Genomic DNA, 18,802 nt, shown 5'->3' on the forward strand with positions numbered 1-18,802 from the left:
GCCCCATGCTGGCTTTTCGATTCTCCACCGTACTATTAATTAAACCGCGACTACTGCCTGTCCACCGGTTAATTAGGAATCCATTTACCGGTACTCGACCAGTACCATTTTTCGTTTTTCAATTTTCTCCGGATTACACGTTCCAAAGGCTCGATAAATCAATAAGTTTCGGAAACGATTTCAAAGAATTTCGGAAACTCGAATTCCGCGGTTGCTGACTGCCTGGATCGGCGTTAACGCACAAGCAAACACCATTCTCCTTACGATTTCGTGTAATTCTGCAAACGACCGGATATACGATATATACGTAGGAGGAAAGGAAAAGATGCTCGAAGCGAGAAAAATCGAACGGAATTTCAACGAAACTCGACTTTTATCTGGCACGCAATTTCGGCGTTACACGAGTAGACGAGTCGACGAGGCGTCGCGGATCGGCAAATACGTAGGTACGCTTGGTTATTCGCGACGGGCAGCAAGGAAAAGTCGTTGAACGTCGATTCGATCGAAAGGATTCGAAGGAGCCCGACCGAACGCTTTAGAGACAACTGTCCATCGGCCGATATCAACGTGTAACGTGTACTTCGAAACATAAATTCCCACCGGACCATCGATTATACCGCAGGAATTATTAATAATCGTCGCTGCCACGCTGAGACTCACCGGTTCATCGATCCTGCGATAGTGGGTTTGCGGCGTCTTGCGGCCAAGCCGCTGACTCGTTTCAAGAGGAACAGAAGGGGAAAAGAGAGCCGACGAATGACAAGCTTGCCGGCGAGTATGAAAGGGAAATAAGAAGAAGAACGGAGATGCAAGCCCTCGCAGGATACTTATTAAGGTGCACTGCACCCTACAGGTGTTCGCACGGCCGCTTTAAGAATCGGATCACGAACGAAACGCGCGCAACCGTTCTCAAATATCTTTGAGAGGAGCACGTCCTTTTATATATGGCTAGTGTACTCGTCTCCGTCGATACACAATCGCGATAGGCTGGCGTAATTTCGACAAATTTCCAGCAGCTCCGGTTATCGTGTTCTTATTATTCGATCATCGCCTCGAGCGCTCGCCCCGTTTATTATTATCGATAGCATCCGAGGGACGTAAACCAGCGATCGGGTCTTTTGCCTGCGTTAGATTTCATGCGTCGTTAATGGCAATAGAGTTCGACGTTTCCGTTGGACGTTCCGTTGGAAGTTCGAGAGAGAGAGATATTTTTCTCGAAAGAGCGCGATACCACTATTTCTTTTATTCCGCGATTGTACGATATCGGGTCGTTAAAGTAAAAAATATCCGAAACGAACGGATTAATCTCCGTAAACGTTCGCCCTGGTAGAATTTTATCGGAACACGATGCCTATAGAAATTGTAGTTGTATTTTTCGCTGAACGGCTATCGAGGAAAGCGCGATCGATGCCTGACAGACACGTGTACTCGGATAGGACGCGACACGGTCGACGAAAATTCCACCTTTGTGATCAACGGTGAATCGCGATCGACGACAACGGCAACGACGAAAGAGGAAGAAACCCGCAAAGTCTATGGAACGAATAGAGCGTAACCAACGACGAATTAATCGATCGCGATCTATCGATTGCTCCGTTTGTTGCTTTCATCCGCGCGAGATTTCAATTTATTCGAACCGTAGGGGCGCTTTCGCGTACGACTATACGCGCTCATCTAACGATTATCGATCTTTCCATATCGACTCGATAAAATACAAATGGAGACGGCCGTTCTAACAACTCCACTTGCCTTCTTCTTTTATTCTTTTGTTCGTTCGTTCGTTCGTTCGTTCGTTCGTTCTTATTCGTTGAGTTCGTGGGAAATAAATATTCGTTCGAAATAAAACTTTACCAGATAATCGTAGTCGCGATTGCTTATTATCGCTAACGATTTGTACGTTATAAGAATAGATGGGATTTTTTCCAACTTTGCATGGTAAAAAGTTAGAGTCGCCAGTCCACGAACAAACGAAAAATAGGCGATTATAAAATTTATTTATTTATTACGTCCCGAATTGGTTAAGTATACGGTTACGCGACCATTTACGCAATACGCGGTACGATATTACGAAATTGTAAATCTCTTCGAAAAACGTAATCTAGCAAAGAATTGGTGAGACTAAAAATCGAAAACACCGTCAGATCTTTCGAAACTTGAAACTATCGTTTATTCGCTTACCTTGCTCGCACTCGTCGATGTCCTCCGAGCAGTCTACCCCCTTATATCCGGTTGCACAGGAACACGCGAACGATCCATTGATGGGACTGGTATCGCAGATAGCACCCTCGTGACAGGGATTTGAGGTGCAAGCATCGTCGAGATGGCAGAGCAATCCTGGAAACGGGAAAAGTAACGATTTATCTTCCGATTATTCGCCGATCGCTCGGGGAGGGTGGTCGGCCATTTTGAAGGGGACCTGAATAATCCGATAGATGCTGTTGCGTACGTTTCTAGGACAAAAGCGTCGATCGTCGAACGCCAAACACGGCGGCAACGGCCAAACATGGACATCATTAAGATCTGTATTGCTCGGTCCGCTAGAGGTCTAGCTAGAAACGTTACACTCGAGGATCTCGCAAGAGAATCTCGAATCTCGCATTCGGTAAATTACTGGAAATACCGATAAGTTGGTCTAATTGCTCCCTACAGCGAGAACATTCGAGGAATTTCAATTGCGACTGCATAGAATACTCTGCGATGTGGGTTTAATCTTACAGCGGCATTGCGGTGTTGCTCGTCTATGGATCATGGTAATCGAGCTTACGTTTGCTTTTTAAAAGCTTCCGTGAAAAATTTACCAATTCACTAATAGATCGTTTCTCTTACTTTAATTTCCAAACTAACGTTTCGAAGAATCGAGCGACAGAGAGAGAGAGAGAGAGAGAGAGAGAGGGAGAGAGAGCGATTGAAAAGCAGGAAAAAAGTATAGATATCCTTTGACGTATAGCGTGCGAAGTATAGGTATCGAATGACGTTGGAACGCGTTAGATCTCGATAACGGAACGCGGATGTTTAGAACGTTCGCGTACAAAGCAAAGCAAAGCCGCCACGCAGATGCACGATTACACCCGCGACTAACTGTAACCGTGTTCGTACGTGAAAGAAACCAAGCCACTGGGCTTTAACACCGCCATCGTCATGCGTGCGAGTGGCCAGGACATTGCAAGTACGTTGACTGGTAGACGTTCGTATCGCGTAAGCCATTTTCCGAATATCGTGATTTCTTAATTTAGACAGACGCTTTAAAAGTGGAATGGTTCGGCGTAAGGTGTAAGGTAACAAGCGTGAGCGTCGAGGAACGCGCGAGGAGCTGAATATTTCTAATATCACGATAACAGCAAAGAGAGGAAAGGAAAGATCAATTCGTGGCCGCTAATGGCGGCTAATGGCCGCCACGATCCAACATCGGAGCGTAAAAGTTGAAGCAGAGGAGGGATATATACGTACAGGTTTGTCCAAGTGGTGCGCGAATTTTTTCGTTTTCGCGATTACCTGACGTCGATTGCAGCTATTACAGGGGGCACGGTTGCACCGTAACAAAAGAAGGATGCCTGTATTTGGTAATCGGCGTCGACGCACGATCGATCTGAAAAACGTTTTGCCGCACCGGGCTTTGGGTAGGCGAGTAAGAACAGAGAACAGAAACTCGTTTTCAGTCCTCAAGGTCGTCGCTCGGTAAGGCTAGGCCGCGCACCAGCCTCCGGAATCCCGGGATTCCAACGGACCCTCGGAGGCTGCATCATATTGTTGCACGTGCAGTTGCACCTGCCTGCACCGCTGATGCTCCGCCGATGTTCCGCCGGTGCTCCGCTCATGATCTCGCTGTGCATATCACCGACACGATTCCGCGTACGGAATCCCCTCGTCGGCCGTACCTTGCTGCGCGAATTCGTTCTGCGAGCTCTGGCGATTCGTGCAACCGTGTTTACCTTTGCCGCTGAGATTCCAAGATTTTAGGGGTTCTGTATACGAATCGGTAGCGAAAAAGGTAAACGCATGACACGAACATTTCCTCCGTAGACCATAGACGCGATGTGTCGTTGTTTCTTCTGTGTTTATTACGTATGTCATACATAGTTTTAATCTATCGCTTCGACCTTTTTGTAAAATCACGTAGAGCGGTAAAACGCCTTTTTACCGTCCCTACGTATTCGAATACTTTCTCCGATCCTTCGACAATCTTACCCCATGGCATCGTGCCATGCCATACGCATACCTCGCCAATCGACATCACGAGGCAAGTTAGCAAGTTATCAAAGTCGCGAAACCGTCGGTCGATCGCGTGTCGATGGATACTGGAACTTACCGGTCTTCCCGTAGGTGCATTGACAGTAAAAGCTGCCAACACGATCGATGCAGGTAGCCCCGTTGAAGCAGGCAGCACCTGCGCAATCGTCGATGTTGACGCTGCAGTCAGGCCCGGTCCAGCCATTCACGCATATGCACGAGTAGCTACCGGGTGAATTGGTACACGTGGCGCCGTTGTGGCACAACGAAGGCCGAACCGAGCACTCGTCCACGTCCAATTCGCACTGCGTGCCTGTGTACGACGGAGGACATAGGCACGAGTACTCATTTATCCTGTCCATGCAGGTTGCACCGTTTTGGCACAAATTTCCAGGACAGTCGTCGATATTCTCCTCGCACTGATCTCCGCGGAAACCTGAAACATTCCAGAGAAAAGATCCTGTTGAAAGCTGAAACACGTTTACCAAGTAGTTTTGATCGATATCGATTTTCGTTATCTTTCGATACGAATGATTTATAGCAGGTAATTTGATTATTGGATGTGTTAAAGGTGCGTGTTACAGGTAAATATAACTTTCAAAGTTTATAAATACGATCGGCTATCGACTTTTAATCGTTGTATCTGCACATTTTCCAGTCTCGACCGTTAACTAGAGCAACGTTAACTAGAGCAACTTTAATTTTCAAAATCTAAGTTTGTTCCTTTCCTTCGGTCAAATCTATCGATCTCCAAGGTCGACGAAATTTCGTCCAGCCGATTTCTATCGCCATAAAACGCATTGGTTTGCCGTTGCTGCGTATGGTGCGATTTACAGACAATTCTGCATGAGGGAAGGCAGGGTGTTCGGCGTTGGATAAAAACGGACAAACAAAGGATCATCGAGATATGGCGGATCCGCGTTCGAAATAAATTCCCCCAACCTGAGACTAACCGGACAAATTCTGTCGACGATCGCGATGGTCGTAAAGAGGAGAACTCGTTGTATCCACTGTTCTCGTGCAAGGAAAAAAGGAATTTTTATGTCAAAGTAGAGCCACGGCTACGCGGTCGAGGCTTTTATCGTTCCAGGAATTACGATGACCTGGAAGAACGAAGGGCAGGTAAGACCGAAGAAGAAACGATCGGTCGGCCCAACACCCAAGATAGAGCGATATAGCTCGATAACCGTGAAATTGATAGTTGTCTGTGTCGATCGATTTTTCTACTACGAAGTTGCACGGTTTCAACGAACAACGATGAACGCACGATGATGAACGGTGTTTGCGTCCACGCGGAACAAGGACCCAGCCGACTGTTTAACGAAGGGAATATTCAGATATAGTTGGTAAAAATGGCGGTAAGAAGAAGTTACGTTGTTTAATTCTAACGAAAATCAGCGTGAATCAGCTTGAAAGACAAAAACGAAGGCACGAGGAAGAAGGGAACGGCTCTGGCGGAAGATCGACAGGATCGATGTAGCAGCGTGATGATCGATTATTGGCGCGATACCGAAGCAAAAGCATTCTTTATGCGGCTTCGTCTAGGGCCTACGCGATCAAGACGAGTACATCGTTTAGAACTTAAAGGCTGTGGTTAATAGATCGGAGGGGATTTTGCATCGCTTTGCGATCAGGCTGATCGTCGACGAATAGTATCTAAATGGTATGTACGTATGTATGTAATCGGTTAAAACTAAACTCGCTTTTTAAACTAACGGTGCCGTAACGTAATGTTTCCTGGCTTGATTTTCTTTAAACGCAAAGTTTCAAATGTTAACAACGATGGGCATTTTTAACGGGAAAGGACGAAAGGATCGAAAGTGGCTATAGAGCGTAGACGATGTTTAGAGGTATTGGTCCGAGGAGATTCGAAGGTGGAGAAAAATGGTCTCTGTCTCGCACGCAACGTTATACGCGAAGAAGCGGATAAAAACGCATCCACTTTCCTACCGTGGTGGTATCTATCTTACTATCGGTATCGGTGGAGTCGGTCAACGATGCAAATCCACTCGTGAATCGCGTGTTTATCAACTGTAATGGTGGGTATAATTTATTCTCGATAGAGCGGTTAACTAAACTTCCTGTGCATCTGCACCGGTTTCAGAGTCATACATGCACACGTATGTTACGTATACGTACATACACATACGTAAGTATCGGTCGATACGAGTTTAAGTTTCGTTCCGGAGTGAAAAAATTCCCAATCGATCCTATAAGTACGTACCGTTGTTGTACCTCCGAACAGGGGCGTAACATTAATATTAAAGCGATGCAAAACTAATCGGCCGTTTCGCGTGCACCATTATTCGGCCAGGGAACCCGACGCGACGATCTTCCACTAGGTTGCCGTTTTCCATTATACATACGTACTTGATGCATACGACGTACGTGTCACGGTCATCGACGATTCGAAGTATACATTATAGAATAGTTTAGAACCGATGTTTAGTCACGTATTTCGTAATTTCGTTGACGTTGTTTAAACAAAGTACGAAGCGAAAGAGGGGAGCCAAGGTCGGCGACATCCGTTTCAAAAAATTGCCAAACGCTTCTCTCTCGAAGATTCTCTCTCGCGGACTTGTAACCGGATGAGATATACGTAGAAGTACATAGGGTAAAAGCTTTGCGATGGCACAGGGTTCAAATTTCTGCACGCTTTGTATCGTTTAACGTAGGACAAAGGTAAATATCGCGACAGATTCTACGAGAAAATTTGGATTCCAATAAATACGACGATTCGTGCGACTCGCCGCATATCACGCGAGTTTAGCAGACGCGTTTAGCCGAAAATCGTTGCCGCGAATCTACTTCTCCACGCAACAGATGGTTATACGCTATACAGGCAGGGGCTTCGGGTCTGAATTTCGATAGAGATTCGAAACTGGAATTTCAAGGAGGTTTCCCTTCTTGAGTTACCGGATTACGGGGGACTGGTCGGCCGGTTTACACGCTACCGTGAAACTTTTGCGTCGTAAAGTTCAGATTATAATACTTTCCAGTTCGTGCATTTACGGAGCCACAAATGGCACGTCGCGAATGACGCGCAACCGGAAACGTACGACTCGAGATACCGACGACATTCAACGTTTCCCCGTCTTCTTTCATCCGGCCTCGTTAGATCGATACTTTGCGAGATTTCTGCTTATCCGGACAGGAGAAAGGGGAATTTGATGGAACTGGATGGCAAGAAAGAAAAACGAACGAAAGGTGAAGGAAAAAACTGTCGATATATTGGATACGATGGTCGGTACGACGGTGAAAGAGGAGGCAAGAAGCGCGGAGACGAGAGACACGGAGGTATCGCCACGGTTCCGGGGCGAATCGATTGCCTTTGATATCGACACTGACGCGGACAAAAGAAGGATCATCGTGCTTGGAACTCACTAAAAAATCTACGTATTTGCCGGACCATTCGTTCCGCGTTCATAGCAGACGCGCGCGTCCTTTCATCCACTGCGACCGCTTTTCTTCCCTTCTCTTCCCTTTTTGCGAACCGTCTCTCGGAGGAACGCAGGGATGCGTCCTAAAAACTGTTTACCGTGATACACGACCATGCTACCGTACGCGTACGGTGTTTGAAAATAACGTTGATTTTTTAATACCGTTATTACCAACTGTTTCGCGCGTATTTTCCTCCTTCATTGTTCTAGTTTAATATTTATTTCCACAGATACGGTTAAACGCGTCTTTTATTTCGAACTTGAAAGTAATTTCGGTATTTATAAAGGTGGAATATAACGAGTGATACTTTTAAAAGCAATACTTGGTAAACCAACGAATAAAACAATTTTGAAATTTTCTATTTATTTCATCCTACGTTGGAACGAACTTTCTTTTCTTCTTTTGTCTTAAAATTTATTCGCATTAAGATTAAAATTAATTGAAAATCCAGGAAACGAGTAATACGTACGGCTGCGTTCGTTTAGCCGGAATACACGCAAATATCTCGATAATCGATAACATGGATCGGAACGTACGAAGAATCGAGGAACGGTCGGAACCCGAAGAAAGACGCGCTCGTCGCTCACACGCTGGTAACGGATATCATCCTAGGCCAGAAGTATCCGTATAAATACCGATCGCACTCTTCGTGAGGTCGCGAGCGCCCAAAGAGGGGATATATCCCCGCTAAAAACGAGAGCTTATTTCCATAAGGTAGAAGCCTCTTGTTCCCGGAATTCTGCCAAATCCTCGTGGCGAGTTCTATCTGGTTCTCCTGGTGAGCGTATAATGGCGAGGTGGTCCGAAGCACGCGGGCTGCCAGTAGAAAAACGAGCGGACCGATTTGGTGTGACGATGATTCGCGAAAGTAAAAGAAACAAGGGTGGTACTGTTCGAGAAGATTACGCGCGTGGGTGCGTGTTAGAAAGGGAGGAAACAACGTTCTCTACCGCTTATAAATCAAGCTGCGACGAAGGCCTATAATCGCCATCGTCCACGAGCTTCGACCTTTAGGTTGCACGCGGTGCGGACCCTATTCGACCAAGGATACGCGTATCCGTTACTTCGTTACAGATGCATTACCCTCTTCTAGTTTGCTTCGTCTGCTCTCTTTCGGCGGCTAGAACGACGCTCCAATAGCTTTTGCGATATTATTATTCGCCCCTTTCCCTCCGTACTGTTTTTCGTCGTTCGTTTTCGTCTTTGTTTCGATACGTCCGAAAAAATCGCTGTTTGGCGTCTGATGGCGCAATTACGAGAAACGATCGCGTCGGAGAATATTCGAGGACGCTTCGAGAACAATCTCGTTAGGATGGCAAGGTCGAAGACTTTCGACGGGAATTTCGAGAATCCTGTAAAGCGCTGACGATTAGTCAGTTCGCAGGTTCGGCCAACTGCTCGGAATGATTTCATTCACTGGCGGTCGCTACACGACAGGCTCACCCCGGTGAACAGCGAAGGAGAAAGAAGAAGAAGAAGAAGAAGAAGAAGAAGAAGAAGAAGAAGAAGAAGAAGAAGGAGAAAAGGATCGCCCTTTCTCCGCTCGTCCGACGGATCCTTCTAAATTCTAAATGTTTCGAAGGAATCCAGGCATTTCGACTCGCTTCCTGAACGCGTCTCTTTCTCTTCGAACCACGGAGAAGCGACTCGTCGGGTGATTCTCGCGTGAAAAGAGGAAAACAAAAAAAAAAAAAACAAAAAAACGCTGGAAACCCTTTGACCCCGTGTCTCTGCATTGTCGTGGCTTCGTTACCACGAACGTATCGTTTTATTTCCCTCCGCTAGGAGGAAACTAGGAAGCGTCCTTCCGATTCGTAACATAACGCCACTGTTTCGTTACCAAGCGATTTCGCGTCTCGAGTTTCTCTCGCTGGATTCGCTTTTTCCAAATCGCCGGTATTTCCACCGTATTCTCCTTCGCTTGGATCGTTTTCTAACGAACAACTATGCGCGTATCGAACCTACCGACTATCGACACCGTGTGTTTCTCTTCTTTTCACCTTTCTCCGATCATCTTGTCACAGCATTAAGATAATCCTGTCTCTGTCTGTCCGAACTCTCGTTCTCTCGTTCTCTCGTTCTCGAGAGGAAGGGAAGGAGGGAGAGATGAGAGAGAGAGAGAGAGAGCGAGAGAGAGAGACAGAGAGAGAGAGAGGCAGGGAGGGAGGGAGACTCGAACGGGGCAATACAGTGCCGTCAGTGCCTCTCAGCCGGGCAAAGGTGTGGCAACGTCGCGAGAGCGGGTGTGCGGCCACAAGATTCATGGTGGGGACTGTGGGAAAATTCTCATGCCGCCGACTGTGCCAGTACCAGTGGTACTCATCCAACGACGGATTAAACAGCCAGAAACCTTACTCGACTTCCTGCTTTCACGCTCCAAGAGCGTTTCACCGTGCACGCAAAAAAGGTATCATTAGGGGCGTCACGAGAAAATCTTGCGATCCGATAGAGAGTTATCTTTGCGGGAAACGCACGGCGTTCCAGTAAAAATGGACAATTCGATGGCAGTCAGATAGCAACGAAATACCGATAATATCGATAAAATAGTTGTAGGTAGGAAGCGAAACGAGAAATATAAACCGTGTGTAACTAACTCTCTTAAGAGATTACCTATGGCATAGGAACTTAGGAATATCGATTAGTGGAATCGTAGCGAACGAGTTACGCATCGTTCCTTCGTTTTCGTTATACCGCCGACGCAAGAGGGTAACAGCACTTTCGCGATACTACCGCTCCTGACAATCTACTAACCAACGAAAAATTCATTTATCCGTGTACTTCCATGATGACGACGACTCGAGCATCCTTATTTGCGACTAAATCGAGTTAACCGAGAAACAGTTTGCGATAATCTCGCTTATGCCAAGTACGATTACGATTGCAGTGAATCGTAGATGAATTGGAAGAAACGAAATTTTTGCTACTCGTCCGCGTAGGAAAGACGATCGCAAGAACAGAGGAGACGGTATAGAGGGGAGAGTTTCCCCGCAACGAGAAAGAAACGCAAGACGCGGAAGTGACGCGTCTCGTTTCACCATATGGCGTCCTTGCCCTGGAATTTCGGAAGCGGCGGTTAGACGGGATTCGGTTGAGAAGCACTGGATCCCATCGGGGCCCACGATGCGAAGAGGAAGGCTAACAGCGGCCCGTGCCTCCCCACCAAAAAGCACGGCTGGCACCGGGTAGCCACGAGCACGCCACGGGGGTGCCCGTGGAAAAATTATTTCTCCGTCCTTACGAACGTTGTAATTATTCCCCGGCCACGTGGTTGCGCCATGGCGAATCGCGGATACACCTGTCGCCAACATTAGTCGCCATCGTATAAACGATTCACCCTCTTGCTTTGTGATTTAATTCGTGACGTAGTAATTCGCGTCTGCCACGACTTAAAAAAAACCTTGCTCGTACGATACGAGTATAATGAACCAGAAGAGGGCAGCCGTTCAATTTTTGGAAAATTTATTTAGGGAATACAGTTACCAAAGATAGAAACCAGTTGCAGGTAAACAGGGGTGCGGCTTATTAGCGGATTAGCGCGACTGTCAGACTGACATCGTCCACGTCGATACACGCGGCGCGCATTCGTGTCCCTGTAAGGGGAGTAATTATTGCAACGCGATTCGCTTCTCGTTAGGTCTCCGATTAACGAACCGAGACGCGCGCGCGAGTGAGAGAGAAGCCTTCGAGTTGCTTTACAGGCTCGTTACAATTCCCAGACAGTCCGAAAGAGGGTAACGATTAGAAAGAGCCCTTAGTGGCTCGTACGCCATCGTAACGATTCCCAGCACGGCTGAGTGCATCGTTCCATGCCGTTAAGACAATCGTGCGCTCTTTCTCTCCGGACCTCGATTCTCTCGACTCGTAAACGCGAACAACTGTGTCATCCGCTACACCTACGGAAGCAATTTCTAATGCGACTCGAAATTATCCGAATATTTTGCTTCGCGAACGCTCCTCTTTTCCCTTACACGAGCGCAAACCGCTCGAAACGAGTTGGAAAGCACCGAGATGGCCGGATAGATGGGACAGATCGGTCGTGAAAGCGAAACGAATAATTGGCAAGGGACAGAATCGAATGGCAGAGAATAATAGAGCAGTACCGCTAGGACGAAGCGGTACGTTGTCTGGTTGTACGGGCGCAAGTTCTCTTGTACGCGAACGATCTATCTCGGATAGAAGTGACGCGGACCTTAATACGTACAACTTCGTTTCTTCGCCGTTCTCGCCTTTTTTTCCCTTTTCTCATGCGCCCCATCATCCTGCCGCTCTTTGTCCATTTTCTGGGACCGTAAAAGGCGCACGTACCTACTCGAGAAAGGACCAACCGATAAGCGTAATTTGAATGGGTAATGGCTTCACCAAGAGGAGGGTCCCCGGTTAATGACGGGTCCAACGGAAGGGGAAGAGGCGGTCGAAGAAAGGAAAGGAAAGGTAAGGAAAGGAAAGGCAAGGAAAGGAAAGGAGAAGAGAGAAAGAACGAAAGAAGGTAGAGAAAGAGAGGAAAAGATCCGGGCGCCGAGATGGTGCGCGCCCCGAGCCTTAATGCACTCTCTTCTCAGTCTCGATCGCGATTGGGGGACGTTTTGGTTTTCGGGTACGGGGCACGAAACCGCGAGATACCCGGCTCGAAAGCAGCCCTCTATCGTTACTAAACCGGATCCATTTTTCCGTCTGGATCATCGCTCGCGAGCAGGGTCCACCGAGAAACCCGTTACCCTACGTGTCGAATGCGGATCGGCAATTTCCTCCTCTGCGGAGATCGCGCTGTCTGTCGCCTCGCCGTCTTTTTAATATCTTCGTTAAGTAAGAAGCCTCGAACGAGGCAGGAACGGTAGGTGGTATCGCAAAGGGGCACTGGTAATTCGGATTTCGCCACTCTCACGGGCAGTTACCTTTCGAATGCTTGGTTTTCAACGCTATCGAAGTCGAGCGAATTCGAGGATATTCGCGGAGGACCTGATGTGAAAAATCTACGCAGCTGACTCGATCAACGGTCTCGACACCAATCGGGAATGCTCCGCGTTCTCGTTCCTCCTTCGATGGACCAACCGCTGTCGTCCGTTCCCGAATAGACTGTCTGCAAGTGTCTCTGGCGTTCGCATTTGTGAGTTTCGATGCGAGCGAGATCGGACGATGAAAGATCACGTCTGTTCGATCGAGGTTCGGTCAGTGACGCGCTGCGCAGTATCTCGGTAAGTCAGTGACATGGAAAACCAACTCGCAGCTACGTAGAAACGCGCGAGATAGCGAGCCAAGGGCAAGGAAAACCGAATTCGATCGCCCCGTGCTTACTGCGCGGCTTGCGCAACAGGTGTCTGCCATTCAACAGGCGGTGGTACGCCGCGCCTGCTCGACTGCCGTCGCGTCGGCTCAAATCACAGTCGCCGATAGAAAGTCGTTGTCGTAGCAGGTATATAGCTCGATGATCGATGGTAATCGCTGGACGTTTCGATTACCGCTCTACGTTCTATCGTTCCAAATAAATAAAAAGGTGCAACGCGCTAACACGATCGAAAAGTAGAAAAATCGTCCGCTCGAGGAGGGATTGGGTGAAAGTGGATGCCACAACGACGCGTAAATTCTTCCACTTGTTGCTTTAGCGCAACAGGTGAGAGACGGTCGACAGGTTATTTCCTGTGACGATCGTCTCGCTATCAATGCCTTGGCATTGCGCACCGCGAAAATTTACGACAGTTTCGGCGTTTCAATTTCCCATCGATACGTTGTCGAGCGAAAGAACGAGTTAGGTGGAAAGCCGATTGTACGTAAATGAACATGTACGATCGATGTAACTATAAACGAAATAAACAAGTTCTAAAGAACGAACGATACGTAGATATATAAATATGTTTTTAAAGTCGGGTGGGTCCTTCTCTCTTGTTCACTGTGAGCGATACGTAGGAGGAAAGCAGGCCCGTATGCGCGCTCGCGTGGATTGTTTACCCGTGAGCGAACGTACGCACACACGTGCACATGTTACGAGTATACAGGTACCTTGGCACTCGAACAATGGGGCCGTCGTACGACTACCATTCTTTCGGGACAATCGGTGGAGCCCCTTTCTCGAAAGGCTGTGCCCCCACTCGATGCAACACGGGCCCCATACCGCTTAAAAGGACAATCGCCTTCTTATTTACGATTTGACCAGCTCCCCCTTTCTCCTTCTTCTTTCACCTTTTCGTCGGTGCTTCTTTCTTTCTTTCGCTCTTTCTCGCCGTCGCGTGGTCGGGCTCCGCGCGTTGGTTGGCGTAGATCGGACGACCAAGCACCCGTGTGCTCGAAAAGAATCCTTCCTTCGACCGAAAATCGACGAAAATCGTTCGTCGTTTCGACAAAGATTCTTCGATCGATCTTTAAACGATTTGTGTCCGGTCGGGCGTCGATTTTCCTCGAAATTAATTACGAGGATCGTGCCGTTCGTTGGCGATCGTAGAGCGTTCTAGCGTAGGTTCCTCTAATATTTAGATCGAGCAATGCGATTAAATGCAACCGACTCGCGCATTTTCCTAAATAAATCCTATAAACGTATCTGCCACTCGCTCAAAATGAGCGATTTCGAGTTATCGCGTCGCCGTCTCTATCCGCTGTATGCGACTGTTTTACGTTTTACGTACGCAATGGCAGACGATTATGCGGAGACGAAGCGCGAATAACTAAAAATTCAGTGCTCTTGGAAATTTAGTGGGTTTTTAAAGTTGTCTCGGTGGGAAGTCGTTTTTACTTAAGAAATATTTATTCTGTCACCTTTTCCTAGATACAATTATGCAAAAAGCTGGAACTGATCAGACACGAAATTTGCCAGGCATTCGTAACTCGTGATTAAAAGATGCACGATCAATAGATCGACGCTGGCCATTGCGAACCGGTAAAGCTACAGGTTGCAACGACTCGCGAGGGAAGAAGAGCGAACGTGGAACGTGGAACGTGGAAAGTGGAAAACGAAGACGGAATAAGATTGGAGCGACGAGGGCGGAGGCGAACGAACGAGCCTCGGGACCAAAAGCGAGAGAAGAGAGCATGGTATCACGGTTGCTTTATCTTAGCGTCGAGGCGACTGCAAAGAAGTCGAAGTGCACTCTCGGCGCGCATGGACACCGAGCGGCCATTGTGTATAGAGGCGAGCCACCTTCGTGCACGCACCTACCTCTTCTTCTGCCACCCTTCGTTCTCTTCTGCTTCCTCTTCTCCTCCTCTTGCTAGGTTAACCATCGACTCTCGAGAGGTTTATGGAGAATCAGCGAGGAAGAGCGAGACGGAGTCGAAACCAGACGCGGACCACAAAGTGGTAAGGGAACAAGGAAAGGGAAAAAGAAGAAGAAAAAGAAGGAGAAGAAGAAGAAGGAGAAGAAGAAGAAGAAGAAGAATAGGAGGAGGATGGAAAGAGCTTTCTGAGTAAGGGGGCGTGGGTGCGCCCTTCGTGATTTACATATGCGTATTCTATACCTTATTTACCGCGTCGATCATCCTCCACTTTATCTCTTCGCGTGTGGGTCGTACTAAACTTAACTAAACCAAGACCGGATACCGAAGGTAGAGAAGAGAGAAAGAAAGGACGCCAGAAAGCGAAAGGAACGCGTTTCCTCGCCTATTAGCCCTGGAGCTGACAGCGAGACCGGTACCGTAAATATCGCACGTAGGCAGATAACCTTAACCTCTTAATTGCGTCGACTGGTTTTCTCGACGGGGCGACGTCGCGTCGGCCTCGCTGGTGACCGGGCCAATTGAAATTCGCAGGATTGGTATTCTTACGTGGTATCGATTAAATCGAAAGGTTACAAGATCAAAGTAAAACGGTAAATGGATGTCCGATCTTTCATCGAAAGAGACGTTAAGCGTATAGATATGTATTTTCGTATCACGTACGAATCGCTGTGACAACGACGCGCTAAGATTATTCTTCCACCTTGGAAGATCGTTCGAAGCTGCGAGGCTGTTGTTTAAAGGCTGGAAAAGAAGAGAGAGTCTGGGAGGACAGGTAAAAAATGATTGCGAGATAATTGACGACTGTCGGGCCTTTCTGAGACCGGACAGCTCCGAGATACGTCTACGCACCGACGCACGATCGTCTCGTGCTCGGCTAATTGTCGTAAACTGGTCGGGTCGAAGCAAGAGACAAAGAGTGTCGAAAATTACGGTCGTCTATCTTTTACCACGTCCGACGTACACGTCCGTACGATGACAGTACGACAAATTACCTTTGGCTGCAGATAATCAACTCCTAAGTCGAGTGGTCCTTAATTGAAACGGTGACTGACACGAGCGGTTATTAATAAGCGAAGAAGGACAACGAGTAGGCATAGACGAACACGTAAGAAAGCAATCGATTATGTATATAGAGAATCTCCGATGAAATCCTAGTTACAGGTCGTGTTCGTCCCATTAGAAATTCATGGAACCGAACAACCGATCGATAGTTTTCCAGTCTACGTCGTTCTCTCGGTTCCTCGTAATTTGAAACTTAAATTTCAAAATAACACGAACCGATAAATAAAGAAAGACTCGCGTGGTCGAGTTCTTTTGAAATTGCGAGCCGATCATTCGATTTTAACGCTTCGCGGTCCGTCTTTCTTTTATCGCAACAGCGATATTCGTTCGTCGACCCGATTCTTGTCAAATTACTTTCAAAAACTGTATATATAATCGAACTATACTTTGATATTTCTCATGCTCTAATTTCCTGCGAATTTCCCTCAAATTCCTATGCAAGACGTAACGTTATTACCAATCGGGAATTCGAGAAAGACGCGATATCTAGTTAGATATTGGACGATAACTGGGAAATGAAAGATATCGGACGACGTCGACGATCGTTCGATCGCCTTGCTGAATCGAAAGAACGTAGCTGCTGAGTCGAGGCGTTGCTTTTTCTACGCTCTAGAGTCTAGATTTCCTATTCGAAAGCGGGAAAGATTCCGGCAACGCGATATTACTACGAGGATGGAAGAGAGCAACGAGCGAGGCGAAACGATAGTTCTCTGTTTCGAGACGCGCGCAAGTAAATCATGGGAAGAGTATTCGTGAGAGCCACACGGGACGAAGCGGCGGCGCGGCGAGTCCGCGAGGACCAGGAGAGGAAAGGGGCCACGAAGGGTCCACGGTTCCCGTGGGCCGTGGATGATCGGCGGTGGAGAGAGACGAAGGAGAGGCAGAGAGGCAGAGAGGCAGAGCGAGAGGGACGTGAGCCAAGAAGAAACGAAGGGTTTCGGTTCGACGTATCAGCCCGAGGTGGTCACGAGTTCTGAACTCCGAGGCTGAGGGCCGCTAGTGGGTGGGACCGTCCACTTCGTGTCTGTACCTTCTTCTTCGTCCCCTTCCATCTACCTTTTCTGCCGTCGAGTCGGTTTCGTGCACCGAACGACAGCTCTGCCGTCGCAGCTCTCAGCAAATTCCATTTCCCTGGAAATTGCCATCCGATGGGATTTCGCGCAATACGGCTGCGATTGTACGGTACGCGAGAATCGAATGGGAACGATTTGGCAACGAACGAGAAACCCGATCTGCCGAACGAGAAAACCGAACCGAAGGGACTCGGCAGCTCGACGGAACGGGAAAGAAGCGAGGTAGAAGAAGTACGAGTTCAAATTTTACAGGCTTATCGGTGACTCGGGCTTGGTCGAAAGCCCGATAATAGAAATCTTTGATCAAAGTCTCGAGAAATTGGCTGGCTCTGTATCGCGAGTGCATCCTGGATGGGAGGATCGATCGACTCGTCTGATTTTCTTCGAGTTGACGCGTGCAGCGTGCACCGTGTACATGCGCGGCGATGGTTACGCAGGACGCATAGAGAGGAGAGGAGAGGAGAGGAGAGGCGAGCCGCAAGAGGTTGAGAAAGACGAGGCGCGACAGAGATAGCGGAGGAAGAAGAGGAGATGGTGATTCTGCTGCAACGCGTGGCGAGGCTTCGCTCTTGTTGGCCGGCCGCAACGTTTCTTTCTTCTTCTCACAGCGACGCCAACAAAACCCCCGTGACTTGCACAAGTTGCTCGGGGACGGAACAAAAAGCACTTTGTTCTAAGGTAAACCAACCTTAGCCCGTATGTGCGCGTTCCTTCGAGACTACAAGCTCTGACAAAGAAGACGAACGAGACGGGACCAGGCATAGGAGCGCGCCAACGTCGTCCCACCGCCGCCGTCGTCTTTCCACTAAACTAAGATACGGGAAAAAGCGTGTCGGATCGGCCGGAAATTGTCTACGTTGATTTTTCTTCGCTTCGCTCTTGCCGTCTCTCGCTTCTTTCCATCTTCCGTCTCCCTCCACCTGCCCTGTTCGATATGCACCGTCAAAGCGTGCAACGTATTTGCGCTAGGTAATTCGTTCGCGGTGAATCGTACACGAAGGAGCCGACAAAGGCGAAAAACCAGAATTGCCGGCTGCTGGTGTTCGCGTTACCGGATTTATTGAAATTATGATGACGGAGGCATTATTGTTTCGCCTAATGATCTTTCTTTTACGTCCCTCCCGTAATGATCGGCCGCGTGTGTCCGCGCGCCGATGCTTAACACGCGATGCGAATTTATCGAGCAACGCAACCTTCCTTCGATATGGCATGTTCGGGATTTTGCAAATGGTCGAGTGCGCAAAAACATAACGATTCGCGTTCGGTTCGAGCGGATGAAATACGAGTTCTATTAATTTCAATGGGAGTCGAAGTTTAAACGCTGAACGACGAAGCTGGGTGGTAATTTCAAGCAAAAAATCACTTCCTGATAAACTTTCCTACTCGGTTTCCAACTTTTCGTTCTAACTATTTGTTCGACAGGGCGGCGAACGTAGAGACTGCGGCTCGTTCGTCGTGCCTGCCTCGCGCAACAAAAAAGAAAAAAAGAAAGAAAAAGAGAAAGAAAACGCGAAGGAAAAGCTATTTTGCAGACGGTTTGAATCTCGACAATGCCCGTTGCACGCGTAACGCGCCCAGTATATGCATACGTACTGTTAATACTGTTATACATATATGTTCGTGTAACGAGTAGTCGCACTTTCGGAGCTGGCGTGCAGGATTTACCGTGGGGAACCGGGCCGGGACATTCGTGTATCCGATAACCCAATATCCGAGTGGCTCGTCGTCGTCTCTTTGCACCGTCTGCCGAGATGCGGAGACCCGAACCCGCATAAATTTGCATAGAACCGCCGCAA

General features: G+C 48.0%; 1 protein-coding gene across 2 annotated transcripts in view; it reads right to left on the bottom strand.

The window, feature by feature from the left end:
* LOC117234854 (neurogenic locus Notch protein) overlaps nucleotides 1-18,802 on the bottom strand; it is a 182,864-nt gene that overhangs the window by 60,728 nt on the left and 103,334 nt on the right. For both annotated transcript variants that reach the window (XM_033496461.1, XM_033496532.1), the window contains 2 exons: nucleotides 4,307-4,663; nucleotides 2,179-2,334 (listed from right to left, as the gene is read on the bottom strand). In XM_033496461.1, the coding sequence (XP_033352352.1) occupies nucleotides 2,179-2,334; nucleotides 4,307-4,663 (513 nt within the window). The remainder of the gene's footprint in view (nucleotides 1-2,178; nucleotides 2,335-4,306; nucleotides 4,664-18,802) is intronic.

This window comes from Bombus vosnesenskii, unplaced genomic scaffold (genome assembly GCF_011952255.1).
Source record: "Bombus vosnesenskii isolate JDL3184/JDL3185 unplaced genomic scaffold, Bvos_JDL3184-5_v1.1 scf7180000013262, whole genome shotgun sequence".
Lineage (NCBI taxonomy): Eukaryota > Metazoa > Arthropoda > Insecta > Hymenoptera > Apidae > Bombus > Bombus vosnesenskii.